At 55.9% G+C, this 13,571-nt stretch overlaps 1 protein-coding gene and 1 long non-coding RNA gene across 4 annotated transcripts in view; both read left to right on the top strand.

Annotated features, from left to right (window-relative positions):
* LOC133217694 (uncharacterized) overlaps positions 1-13,571 on the top strand; it is a 207,700-nt gene that overhangs the window by 189,353 nt on the left and 4,776 nt on the right. The window lies entirely within an intron of this gene.
* Positions 5,600-12,743, top strand: LHX1 (LIM homeobox 1). Of its 2 annotated transcripts, XR_009726930.1 has the most exons (6): positions 5,600-6,657; positions 7,834-8,060; positions 8,312-8,589; positions 9,180-9,345; positions 9,648-10,570; positions 11,544-12,743. XR_009726930.1 is itself a non-coding variant. In XM_061363381.1 (5 exons), the coding sequence occupies exons 1-5, from the start codon at positions 6,488-6,490 to the stop codon at positions 10,025-10,027; spliced, it is 1,221 nt and encodes a 406-aa protein (XP_061219365.1). In that variant the 5' UTR covers positions 5,600-6,487; the 3' UTR covers positions 10,028-12,743. The 2 variants fall into 2 exon arrangements, 1 of the variants encoding a protein (XP_061219365.1); XM_061363381.1 differs by having other exon boundaries at positions 9,648-12,743.

The raw sequence follows: 13,571 nt of genomic DNA, 5'->3' as shown, positions 1-13,571 counted from the left end.
TGGTGCTGTGGTACCTGGTCCAGGTGATGCTGCTTTATCACCACAAACCCAGACCTGTTCCTGTATTCAAAGCTACGTTGGATGAGGCTTGGAGCAACCTGGTCTAGTGGAAAGTGTCCCTGCCCGTGGCAGGAGGCTGGAGCTGGATGAGCTTTAAGTCCCTTCCAACCCAAACTATTCTGTGATCTATGCTTCTGTGCTCCACAGCAGGTAGGCAGAGGGCAGTGCTGGTTTCCCCACCACCTCAGGCGTATTATCCCTCTATTTTATTGGGATAGTCCTATTTTTTCTTTTCTATCAATTATTTTCCTCAAACACTCTGCATGAGGGTGGTGGCAGACGCCCAAAGCTGATGCTCTGCTGATGACAAAACCCCTTTTCCATTGAGAACCCTTTTCTCCAACAGTTTGCTAAGGATGCAGCAGCCCTCTCTCTGTGCGCATCTGGGAAGCCAGCGACAGTGGGCTGTAGAGAGAAGTCCATGCAGTTACTCCTTTCTAAGCAGGAAGATCTGATCCTGCTGGGCAGGAAAGCACTGTCACCACTCAGAAATAACAAAACCAGGGGATTTTCCCGTAGCCAAGTCAGTGGCAGGAGCAGGGAAAAGCTCTGGACACCCTCTTCCCTCCGCCGCTGCACAAGATCCCGTGTACGTGTTAGATGGGTGGCTGAGATTGACTCTCACTCCCAGGGAAGTTCAGCGACTGTGAAATTAGTAAATTACACAGGCCCACAGAACTTGGAAAAACAATATAATCCTGGGGGGACTGAAATAATTAATTTGCTAATCAACTACACCTTGCTTTTTTTAATTTGCAAATAGCACTCGGGTTTGTTTCCCCGTTTCAGCCGCCTCAAGAGCAGCGGGATTTGGGGCAGCAAAGGCCAAGGGATGCAGGGCACAGCTGAGCAGTGACCCCAACAAGCACTGGGTGATGCTTGCTTTTTCGGGTGGGGGCTCTGGATGCAAACCCCGGATCCAGGCACTAACTTGCAAGGGAAGAGCCGGTTCCTGGTTTGTCTCCTGCTCTCACTGCGCCCGTTGTTTGCTTTAAATCATTTCAAATGCGGAGGTTGTCAGACAAGACAATTAACATGGGGAAGGGGGAAAGTATTACCATCCATTATTTGCCATAACATGAATTTAAGCCAGGAAGTCAAATGATAAAATATGTGGTGAAAAGTGGTGGTGGTGGGAGTGCCTCCATGAGTAATAGCCCTGGGCTTCTGAGCCTTGAACTTAACGCGCTAAGTAAATCCCCGAGGTCAAAAAGTAGGAAAATTGTTGCAGCTTGGGGAGATATATTTTAACTTCGCAAAGGGTCCTGGCAAACCCGCTGCTGGGGCTCGGGGAGAGGAGGATGGAGAGCGGCGCGATGCGCTGCGCTGGTGGGTGCCTGCAGCCGCTCCGGAGCGGCTCGGACCGACGGTCGGGGGCTGCTTCCTTGTTTGGGGGCGAAAAAATCCATATATATATGTATATATGTGGATTAAAGCGGTGAGGAGTGCGCCGGAGCGGGGCTATGGGGTGTTCAATCGGGGCGGGCGGGTCCCCAGCGCCGCGGCAAGAAGCGATCGAGGCGCCGACGGGGCCCCCCCCAGGGGCTGAGGGGAACCGGGAGGGGTCCCCGCTCCGCTCCAACTCTTCCCCTTTAAACCCCGTTCCTCCCGCCCGAGCTGACCACGGCGCTGGATTTATGGCGAGCGCTGTTTTGGCAGAAATCCCCCCGAGCCTCCCCTCAGCCCTAAATCCCCAGCCCGCGCTCCCTGGGAGACCTCCTGACACAGAGCATGCCAAAACAGCTTCGTTTTGCCTATGCATTAGCAATCCATTTTACCTTTTTGACATCTCTCACACATAAAACCGTAAGAGAGAAATAAAATATCTGTCTCTGGGCGAAAATAAAGCTTTGCCTCCCTCCTGATCTATAGGATATAAAATAAAGCCATGGCTTTGATAGTGGCTTTTCCTTATACCGGAGTTGCTTTTGCACACACGGAGACAATGAAGATGGATGAGCCGGGATCGGTGCGTCCTCCCGGGGTTTGTTTCACCCTCTTTTTTTATAGTCTCCCCCCGCCCCCGCCACCTCTTTACTTTTCTTTCTTTTCTCTTTTATTCGTCTTTTCTCTGCCCTTCTCTCTCTTTAACAAGGGGAAGAATCCCCTTCGGCTGTCGCACACAGCCCTGCCCCGACTCCCAGCGCGCTCCCGGCTGGGCTCTTTTTCCCTTCCCGGGGAGTTTCCCCTTTCCCGAGCACTTTCCCCTTTCCCGAGCCCTTTTCCCCTTCCCCTCGGCCGGCAGCTCTCAGTCAGACGCATGGGCGCACACCTCGGATTTGGAATAATTTATTAACTCTATTTCCCATAAACAATGCATGAGCTTCGAGTGTAAGCGACAACATTTAGCGACATGGAAAGAAACCCGGGGGGGAAAGGGGGGAAAGCTAATCAAGGGGGCAGCAGAATAAATAAGGCCAGGGAAAGGCGAGCGGAGCCGGTGCCGACTTCCCCCGACCCGGCATCGCCCCGGGCGCAGCAGAACCAAGCGGGACCCTCCGATAGGTATTTTAAGGAGTTCTGGGGGAGTCCAAGCTCCTCTAAACCAAACCTGGCGCGGCGATGGAGCCTGTCCAGCAACGGGGTTATCCTACCGGGTTTAATTACATCTTCAGTGTTTGGTTAGGGCAGCGGCCGCGATAGGCGGAGGTGCTTTTCCTACGGGGAAAAGTTCGGGAAGGGGAGAAGGGGTGACCGAGGGTTGATACTCCCGCTTCACCCGCGCTGTCCCCCCGCAGCGGTGCCTTGGGTGCTCCGAGCCGCCGCGGTGCTCCCCGGTAGATGCGGGAGCAGCGCTCCCCCGGGATGCGGAGGAGTCCGGGAAGGAGGGAAAGAACTGGGATGGACGCGGAGAGCGCGTCCGTGCCCGAGCGGGAGGGACGCTTCTTCCTCGGCTTCGCCGCGGGGCTCTGCCGGTGGCCGGGCGAGCGGCTGCGGTGTTTGTACAGCACTAGTGCCCCGTAAAGGAGAGAGAAATCCCATTACCGGGCGCAGCGGTGTAGAAAGGCTGCTGATAACCGGGGTGATGTTTAACTAAAAAGACGGGAACGATACCTATAAAATGCAAATTCAAACGCGCCTGAAAGGGGCCTTTTTTCCCCTTTCTATATCAGATGTAAAATAAATTTGAGGGAGTTTTATTAACATTATTTTCCTCCTTTAATTTCCCTCTTGTTCGGCTCCCGGGCCGCTCGGCTCTGAACAGCCCGCACGGTTCTCCCCTGGGGATGGATAGCCTCGGCCCCGCCACCCCATCATCACCGGGGGCTTGGGTCCGGCCGGGACCGGGCCTGGGAGAACTGCGGAATACAACGAAAAACCAAAGTGCAATGAAATCAAATCCCCACCCCGTGCGCTGTGCCCGGCCGGGGGCTGCCGTGCAGCCCATCCCCGTGGCCTGCAGGGCTTTCTCCCGTTCCCTCATGCCCCGTGGGTGCCCCCCGCCGTGTCCCGCTGGGGACCGGGCTCGGTGGGGTTTTGCTTTCTCGGATCCCGCTGGAAACAGCACCGGTATTTTCACCGCTCAAATACCCGCTCTAACCCGGGGTCCCCCTTCCCTAGGGGGTGTTTGGCCTTTTTACACCCCACGGCAACGGGGATGTGCGTGTACTAGGGTGGAAGGGAGACCCGCCGGTAAATCACTATCGCGGCACTGCGGGTACCGGGTACCGCTCGCCCTCCGCACCCCGGGGGACCGGATGGGATCGGCATGTGGATAGGGGCACAGTGATGTGTGCCTGCCTCGGCGTCCCCAGGCCCTGCTCGGAGCCGTCGGGACGGGAGGGGCAGGGGACAACCAGCTGCTTTCGCTAACGCCTGGGAAAGGAGAGAGAGAAAAACACACAACAAAATCGCTGTGAAACCCTGGTGCTTGATGGACATAAGCTGCTCATCTCCCTCCCCTCATTCATCCCCACCGCCACATGTCACAGGGGGCCGCGGTCAAAGGGAAGGGTCCCCTGACGCCAGCCCGCAGCTGTCGCCTTCCCGGGCGGCGGAACGGGGCCCGCTCCGCCTGGGAGCGGCCCAGCTGCGGGCACCGGCCGGGGGGCGCCCGCCCGGGCCTCCATTGATCCCGCAACCGCCGGCGAAGCAAAGCAACAGCTGGGCGGGGACGCGGAGCGCCCTGCGCGGCCCCGACAGGGCGGGGATGGCCGGTGCCGGGGAGACCTGGGCGGGCGGCGGACGGACAGAGGGCCCGCGGCTTTTAAACACCCGCAGAAGCCCCGAGGGATGCCTGGGCACGGGGTGATGCTCTATGGGCTCGGCAGGCCCCGCACCGGGCCCATCCGCCCCCAGGCCGGAGCCCCGTTCCGCGGTGAGGGTTTTCCTGCCTTCGCTTCCTTTTTTTATGTTCCAATTTCGCCTTTCTCCGCTTCTTTATTTTTCCTCCCAAGGACGAGGAAAAGAGACATAAAAGGGGAAGCATGATGATGCTGCGGGCTCCGGAGTCGGCTTCCGCCAACCCCGTGGCCCGGGCAGCCGCGGAAGGTGCGCATCCCGCTGCTCTGTGTGTAACCCGCTCGAGCCCTTTAATCCCCCATTTCCATCCTAATTCCCCGCTAGCGAAATCCACCCGCCCGCGACGGGGGGAAGCGCGGGGGCTCCGCCGCGGGGGGGGGCTGGGAGGGTCCCGGGCCCGGCGGTGACACCTCCCGGAGTGCCGGGCAGCAAAGAGGGATCACGTCCCTCCTAAACCGCCCGGAACAGACCGGGCCCCTGGAAGGGAAAAGCAAAGGAATCTTTATTTGACAAAAATAACCCCAACAACTGCTAAAAAAGTCCATCCGCGGCAGCGCTGCGAGCGCCGGGAACGGAGTCACCGCCAGTTACCGGAGCCTTCCTTCTGCCGTCGGAGCGCCGCGGTCCCGGCCTCTCCGCACCTTTCCTTCCGGCACAGGCGACCCGCCGCGGGTGCGTTCCCGGCGGGGGACACCGCACCGCGCCCTGCGGGAGGCTCCACACCCCCAGCCCCGGGACCCGCCGTTTACGACGGGGGCACCCCCGTTAAACCGGGAACTCGTTTGGCTCCGCTTCTTCAACCGTCTGCAACGGGACCCGGGCGGTGTTTACCTATAGCGGATGCGCAGCCCCGTGGGGGTGCCAGACCTCAACGGCCGTCCCTGTCCCCCCGCCGTGTCCGTCCCCCCCCGCGCACTGGCACCGCACCGGCACACCTACCGTCTGCCGCGCGCTCCCGGCGCTCCGAGCGGGGCGCGCCTCGGCCGGGCCCGACCGGCGGCAGCAGCCGCTCACCCGCCCGCCCGTCCCTGCGCGGCGCCCCGGCGGCTCTATAAAGGGGCGCGGACGCCCCGTCCGGCGGCGGGAGCGGGAAAAAGGGGGGGGGGGGGGTGACGGGGACGGCAGCGGCGACGGCGGCGATTGGCCGGGAGCGGCGGTGACGTGTGCGCGCGGTGCATAAGGCTGCGGCCGCGGGGCTGCCGGGAACATGCAGAGCGCCCTGCGCGGCCGGGACGGCGCGGCCCGCGCCGCTCTCTGCCCGCCCTGCCCTGCCCGGCCCGGCCCGGCCCGGCCCGGCCCGCCGCAGCCCCGGGAGGCTCCAGTGCAGCCGGCAGCACCGGGCGATGCCGCGCCGGCTCGGCGGGGACGCGGCCGGCCGCCGCGGGTAGCGCGCAGGGCGGTGCGCGGGGGTAGGTAGGAAGGAGCCGGGCGCGACGGCACCGCCGGGACGTCGAGGGAGAGAGGCGAAAAAGATAAGGAGAGGAGGAAGAGGCGAGAGGACGGAGCGAGGAGCTGCGGAGCGTGTCCCCCCCCCCTCCCCGCGTAAGGACGGCGGCCCGCTCCGCGGGCGCGTAGCGCCATGTCGCCGCGGCGGCGGGCAGAGCCCCTGTGAGCGCGGCGGCCCCATGTCTCCGTTTGTCGTTTGTTCCTTTTTAATTTTGCATTTTGATTTTGATTTCTCTTTGGGAAAAGCACTTTGACTCCTGACTGCTCTACCTCAGACCTGAGAACCACTCGTCACTCGCTTTTTGCCGTTGGGTTTTTGGGTTTTGTTTCCTTTTAATTTTATTTTTTTTTTAAATTCTTTTTCCCTTTTGAATCGTTTTTAATTTTTTTACGAGCGCCGATCTTTCTGTCGCTGTCGTTTTCTCGTTCCTATAATCACTCTCGTTGTTGCTGTCGTGGTTGGTAGCGGCCGGGACCCTGCGGTGTGTGGAAGCGCTGGTCTCCTCGGGCAGTGGGTGGTTTCTCCTGTGTATCCCTCCTAGGACACTCGAACGAAGATTATTTTTTTTTGCTTCCTCCCTTTTCTTTTCCTCCTCCTTCGCTTTTCCGAGGCTTTTAAAACACAAATTTTAAGCAAACCTCCGCCGGTGTCGTCTTGAAAAAAAAAACGCATCTTTTCATTTCTTTTTTGCTTGACATCTGGGAAACCGACCCCCGCTCTCAGAACTAACCAAAGACAATGGTTCACTGTGCAGGCTGCAAAAGGCCAATCTTGGACCGGTTTTTGTTGAATGTACTGGACAGGGCTTGGCATGTGAAGTGTGTTCAGTGCTGTGAATGTAAATGCAATTTGACAGAGAAATGCTTTTCGCGAGAAGGCAAGCTTTACTGCAAAAACGACTTCTTTCGGTAAGTACCGGGCCCCTGCCCGCGGCCGTAGCGCCTCCGCAGCCGTTTCTCATCTCCCTTTTTCCCCGTTTCGTTTTTATGCGCTTTCCCCCCTTGTCACCGTGACCCACAAACACCTTCTTCCTCCGCACCCATCGCTCTTCCTCCCGCCGGTCCCCCGGTGGGGCGGGGGGGGGGGGGTTCAGGCCGGGGCAGGCCCTGGCGCCCCGTCGAGGCCGAGCCGCGCTCCACTTGCCCAAAGTTGCCTCGGAACTATCGACCGGCGGGTCCCGGTGCTGCGGTCGCCGCCGCTGCAGCCGCTCTCCGCCGGCCAGAGCTCGGCGTTGCCCACAGCCGCACCGGCGCTGGAGGCCCTGTGCAGCGGAGCTCCGCGGTTCGGTGCGCGGCTCCGCGGGCCCTGTAACTCTCGTTAAACGGAGCCGAGGCCGCGCCGGCGGGCAGCGAGCCACTGCTGGCGGATCGATGGAAGGGGCGTTGGGTACCGACACCCGCTCGCAGCCGCATCCCCCGCGCATCCCGGCGGGCTCCGTCGGAACGAATCCCAGGGCCCGGTGCCCCTGTTCGGCCGGGCCCGCCGCGCACCGGCAGCGACAGCGATAGCGATGTCCGGTTCAGGGCCGGGGTGCTCTCCGGGCCCTCCCCGCCGCACACCGAAGGCCGCACCCGTGACCCGCTGCTCAGCTGCCTGGCACCGAGAGGCCGTGGGGTGCCCCGGTGGAGCGGAGCGCTGCAGGCTCCGGTGCGGCTCCGCTGCGGGTCCCCAGCGCCCGCCGGGCCTGGAGCGGCCGCTGCTCCGGCCGATGCGCGGCCGCGGCCGGTGAATAACGAACACGAATTTATGCTTCATATTGATTAACGTGTCGTTAATTGCTGTGCCGGAGCGAGCCCCGGACATCGCCCCGATGCTGAATCGTCCCTCACACTTCACCCGCCCCGGATCGGGTCCTTTTCCCTATTCTTTGTTTTTTATTCCTTTAATACATAATTCCAAGCATCCTCTGGTTACAGACGGAAACAATCCGAGGGATGCTTTATTTTACGGAATGTCCTTTGCGCGGCCCGGCGGGGCGAGCGGAGGCCGCGGTGATGGGCGCGGGGCCGGGCTGCGGGCTGCTCTCGGCGGGCCACGCGGCTCGGGCGGGCGGTGCTGACCCGCTGCCCGGCCTCTCCCCGCAGGTGTTTCGGGACCAAGTGCGCGGGCTGTGCCCAGGGCATCTCCCCCAGCGATCTGGTCCGCAGGGCGCGGAGCAAAGTGTTCCACTTGAACTGTTTTACGTGTATGATGTGTAACAAGCAACTCTCCACCGGCGAGGAGCTCTACATCATAGACGAAAACAAGTTTGTCTGCAAAGAAGATTACCTAAATAACAGCAATACTGCCAAAGAAAACAGCCTGCATTCAGGTGAGGGAGCGCGGCCGGGGAGTTGCGGGACTGCACTCGGCATCCGCGGGGTGGGAGCGGCTCCACTCCGGTCCCTTCTCCCTTTCTCCTCCCTTGTCCTGTTTTTCCCTTCTCATCTCTTTTCCACTTCACCTCTCCCTTCTCTTCTCCTCTGCCTTTTCCCCTTCCCGGTCCTACCGGCCCCTCCACGCAATCGTTGTTTTCTCCCGGCCGCCCCCAATCTGAGCGTGCTCCGCTTTGCTGTCTCCCAGCCACCACCGGCAGTGACCCCAGCCTGTCCCCCGACTCCCAAGACCCTTCCCAGGACGACGCCAAGGACTCGGAAAGCGCCAACGTGTCCGACAAGGAGACGGGCAGCAACGAAAACGACGACCAGAACCTGGGGGCGAAGCGGCGGGGGCCCCGCACCACCATCAAAGCCAAACAGCTAGAGACTCTGAAAGCCGCCTTCGCGGCCACCCCAAAACCCACCCGGCACATCAGGGAGCAGCTGGCACAGGAGACCGGCCTCAACATGCGGGTCATCCAGGTACCGCGGCCACGGGCGCCGGGGATGCGCTGCCGCGGAGGGGCCGGTGCTCGGGGGAAGCCCCGGGGCAACCTCCCCGCCTCCCGTTTAAATCGTTATTAGCGAGGCGGCCCGGTGAGGGCAGGGGCAGAGCTGCGGGTTTCTGTTTAAAAAGTCCTGAAGGATGCTGCAAATGCATCGAAATTAATAACCATAAATGTGAGGGGTTAATGGGTAAATAAGAATGATAATACGCTGGAATTATTAAAGGGTTTATAAACCCGCGGCGCTGGGGGTAATGGGGGGTTAAAGGACCATTAAAGACGAGGTTAGATTGGAGAGGCTCAGTGTGAGGGTAATTAGGAGTAATCTTGTCAGGGTAATAAGAATTAACTCGATCATTCTTGACCTGCCGGCGGCGGGGACCGGCCGCGGGGCCGCGGTCACGGGTGGGTTCGGCCGCGTTTGGAACGAGGAGCAGCGCGGAGCGGGGTGCACCGGATCGGGTCCCCCCCGCCCGGAACGAACGGGAAACGTGGGGGGGGGAGGTCCCGGGCTGCCGTGAGCAGAGCCCCCCGCGGTGACCGGCTCCTCTCCCGCCGCCCGCCCAGGTCTGGTTCCAGAACCGGCGCTCCAAGGAGCGGCGGATGAAGCAGCTGAGCGCGCTGGGCGCCCGGCGGCACGCCTTCTTCCGCAGCCCGCGCAGGATGCGGCCGCTGGTGGACCGGCTGGAGCCCGGGGAGCTCATCCCCAACGGGCCCTTCTCCTTCTACGGAGGTGGGTATCGCGCCCCTCCCCTCTCCTTCCGGACACCCCGTGTCGCGATACCGCGATACCCGGGGCACCCCCGCTGCCGGTTCTGCAGCCCGGGCTCTGCTGGAAGGGCAGCCCCGCGAACCAGCCAGGCCGTTAGCGCATCCCCCCCACCCTGGCCAGGCCATCAGCATGTCCCCTGCCTTGTGTTTGTTGAGCCCTGGGTGACATTTCAAGACACCCCCCCCCAAATGGACTCTTATGGCTTTTCCACTCGGTTGCTTTGCCTGTGTGTTACCTTCCCTCTGTCTCTCCTTGCCCAGCAGATTATCAGAGCGAGTATTACGGCCCTGGAAGCAATTACGATTTCTTCCCGCAAGGACCTCCATCATCCCAAGCTCAGACACCCGTGGATCTCCCATTCGTGCCCTCCTCGGGGCCATCGGGCACCCCTCTGGGGGCCATGGACCACCCCCTGCCCGGACATCACCCCCCCAGCGAGGCCCAGCGCTTCACTGACATCATGTCGCATCCCCCGGGAGACTCACCCAGCCCCGAACCCAACCTGCCCGGGTCCTTGCACTCCATGTCCGCGGAAGTTTTTGGCCCTAGTCCTCCGTTTTCTTCACTATCCGTCAACGGCGGTGCTAACTACGGCAATCACTTGTCACACCCCCCCGAAATGAACGAAGCGGCTGTGTGGTAGCTTTAAAACAAACTGGGTCTAAGTAAGTGATGATCATCTAGTCTGCTTATTGTTACGGTGTACAGAAATGAATGCATAGAACATCTCTCCTGCCCTGAGACAATATTACCTTGGGCATGAACTGAACCCAAATCGCTCCAAGGGAAGCTTTGCTCTAGACCAGGACAATCTCCGCGTTACGGTTGTATCCAACAAGCAAAGGGACTGACTTTTTTTTGTACCATTGACAAAGGAACTGGTGAAGCTGTACAGTAAAGTGCTGCCATACCGTAGGATGGCGTGAGTGTGCTTACCCTGTCGGATGTCATCCTAAGAGCCACAATCCTTAGGAACTTCTTGTTTTAAAACACAAAAAAAAGCCCACATATTAATAATTGAAAGAAGGAAAAGTCAAGGAAAAAAAAAGGGGGAAAAGGAAGCGTCAAGAACTCTAGAATTCCCGGTTAAGGATGGTTCTGGCATCCTGAATTTGTTTGTTAGTTTGAAAGTTCGCCAACAAGACACTCTCTTTAGCTCCAGCCATTGCAGCCTGCTGACTACCAGGTGGGACAACTTTCCTTTTTTTTTCCCCCCCTTTCTTCCTTTCTTTTTTTGTGTGTGTTTTCTTTGCCAAAATAGCAAATACTTCAATGTTAAAGCCCTCAGCACCAACTCTTCTACCTTCACAAAGCTACACGTACAAAACCTCCTCGGCATAGCGAAGGTCGCCAGACCTCTAAGGCAAAATGACTTGAAAACCAAGCAAACAAAGTATTCTACCTTCACAGAGAGAGAAAAGCTAAACAAAAAATAAAGACTCTATTGAACTAAAAACAGTCAACTGTTTACGTCTAATGTTAAATTCAGGAGTTCAGTGTTTTGCTAATAAAGCCTGTTTTAGAACCTCTTGTTCAAAAGCAAACGATTTTGAGCAACCAACCAAAATAGTTCCTTTTATTTTCTGTTCTGTCGCTGTTCTCACAGATCGCAGGGCTTGTGGTTCACTGTGCTAGTTTGTAAAAGGTGTTGTTTACAGAAGGCAAAGAGAAAACCCCACCAAACCCAGACAGTTGCCAAATAAAGTGAATCTATAGCACAAATACTGTAAGGTGCTTGGCACCAGCCACCCCAGACGGTGTTTAAAAAGTGTTACAAGGTTTCAAAGAGAAAAAGACAAAAAAAAACCACCCCCCCCCAACATCTTTGCTAATTTTTAGTCCTGTTGAACATTCATGGAGTTGTTAATATGACTTATATAGACCCACACAGGTTTTATTTTTGTGTCTTTAAAATAAAAGTCCAAAATATTTAAATTTTATGGTCAAATATGCAGTCAACAGCTGCTACTTTTTTCCTTTATATATTAAATTTCTCATATGTCTTTTATTGTTCGGATAAACCTAAGCTTGTGTGACCTCCAGTGCATATTAGACCATTCACTGTATGAAAGAAAACATGTTGGATAAAATTTGTGCGTTTTTAATAAAATTAGAAAATCTGATGTTTAGATAACTTGTGTTTCATTTGATGTTCGAAGCAATTTAAAAGGGATTCTCTCGAGTTAAAGAGCCCTGAGAAGCCTGATCCACTCCACTGATAATCCCGTAGAGCTCTTTTGCCTTGGTGGAAGCCTAAGCCCTGGCGTCGGCGCGCATCGCTCCAGCCTCTCCTTCCATCTCAGGCTCAGTTGCTGGAGCACAAACCCCACGTTAACACCGTGCATGCAATTCCCCAGCTGGAAAGCAATCAGGTTGTGAAATCTATTCACTTCTCCTTTGGAAACAGATTCCAAATGCTTATTTTATGCGTAAACAAAACTGTATTGTCAATGTAAAAAGCGTGCCAAGATGCGGGTTTTAATGGATGCATTTTTAGTTCGATTCATTCTCCAAAGGTAATTTTTCTTTGTTGTTTTTTTTTTCCCCCTTTTTCTTTTGTTTTCCTGATTGGATGCTTTTGAACCTCAATGGCATGAAAGTCATTTTAATCCTTTTTCTTAGAGCCGGTACAAAGTCAGTTATTTAATAGCATTTGGTGTGTCTGAAGTTCTGCAAGGGGCAGCGAGGGAGAATGGTTTGCTTTACACTAGATACAGGCTCATTTTCTGGGAGAAAAATGAAGCGAAACAAAAACATCCCGGAGCCTTGTGAAATAACAGATGTAACGTTTTAATTCTAAATCATTGCAGAATCCCAGATACTCAGTTCTTCAAAAGGAAAACTCTCACTGATTCCAAGAGGACTTTGGCTTGCGTTAGACACAAAGGAGCAGGTTCGGTTCTGGAAGGTCACTGCTTTAAATGTTTTCCACCTGCTGAGCTGCTAAAACAGGGTGAGCTCTAATTGCAGATTTCCCTCTGTCTCTCAGCTAATAGTGACTGTGGCTTCTCTTTTATTTTACATAGACACAGAAACTGATGCTAAAACACCAACTTTTCCCTTCCCAGCGATTCAGTTCTTTATTTATCTCTTTGGACTGGGGGGGGGGGGGGAAGAAATATCAAAATGCTTTAAAGTTGTACAATTTGTAATTTTCAATGGTGGTTTTTATTTTGTTCACAGCCTGATTTCTGTGCCCTAGCAGAGGGGCCACCAAGATGAAGCAATAGTTCACTTTAAACACAAAATGTCTTATTTAATAATACAAAGGTAAAAATACCCCCCTCTCTGCAAGGGGTCTGTAAGTGTTTCTATAAAAATAATTCATGCTTTATTAAATACAGGGGAGACTTCTTAAACTGCTGGGCTTGTGTCGAACTCATTTATTTGTCTTTTGTATGAGGGCTCCGGTTTGTGGCTCTTTTGCATTTATATAAGCAAAGTAATGGGCGATCTATTTATTACAAACTTTTACCTATCTGGGCAAGTGCTGTTGATAAATGCTGCTGTATTTGCTGCTGGTTTATTGCTGAATCAATTCTTTTCAATGAGGATTTCACCAAATAGGCTGATTTTGTAGAAAACACGTTATTGCCAAGCGAGGTTTCTTTCTTTTTCTTTCCTTTTTCCCCTCTTTTTTCCCCTTTTGTAACAAGGTGCTTGTCCTCTTCATTCCGTGTTCATTTAGGCAGCGATGCGATACGGTTCAGTTTAGGTCAGTGGCTTATAAAAGGGAGGGAGGAGAGCCTGTCTTTTTTTATTCCCGGAGCTCCATCCCTTCCATAGGGGTTCTGCCCATCTTCGGGGGGGAGCCCGGGAGCCGATCCCATGCTTGAGGCTGAGCGTGTCCTTCAGTGCTTCCCGGGATCCGCTCTGGAGGCCCCTGCGCTTTGTGGATTTGAATTCTGTGCTCTTCAGAGCAGGCTGGGTGTTTGTGAAGACCCTAATCCAGCAACAATTGCACAGTCAAAACTCCTTTTGAAAGCATTGTCACGTTGGGTTCTTGTAAGTCCTTGTTTACAAGAGCGTTTCCATTGACTTCAGTAGCGTTACTTGGGTGAATAGCGGTCTGTGGGAGAAGGGCCTGGAAAAACCTGTGCTGTTCTACATGGGTTTTCCATGCAGAAGCATGGACATGCAGCACGCAACCGTACGCACGTGCGATGGGATCTCAAGAGTGGTTTTAG

The sequence above is a fragment of the Neopsephotus bourkii genome, unplaced genomic scaffold (assembly GCF_033783945.1).
Source record: "Neopsephotus bourkii isolate Nb327-2 ecotype Australia unplaced genomic scaffold, CSIRO-AGI_Nbou_v1 NB_1154, whole genome shotgun sequence".
In the NCBI taxonomy this organism is placed as follows: Eukaryota; Metazoa; Chordata; class Aves; order Psittaciformes; family Psittacidae; genus Neopsephotus; species Neopsephotus bourkii.
Note: the sequence above shows the minus strand (reverse complement) of the source record. Positions and strands in the feature narration are given on the sequence as shown.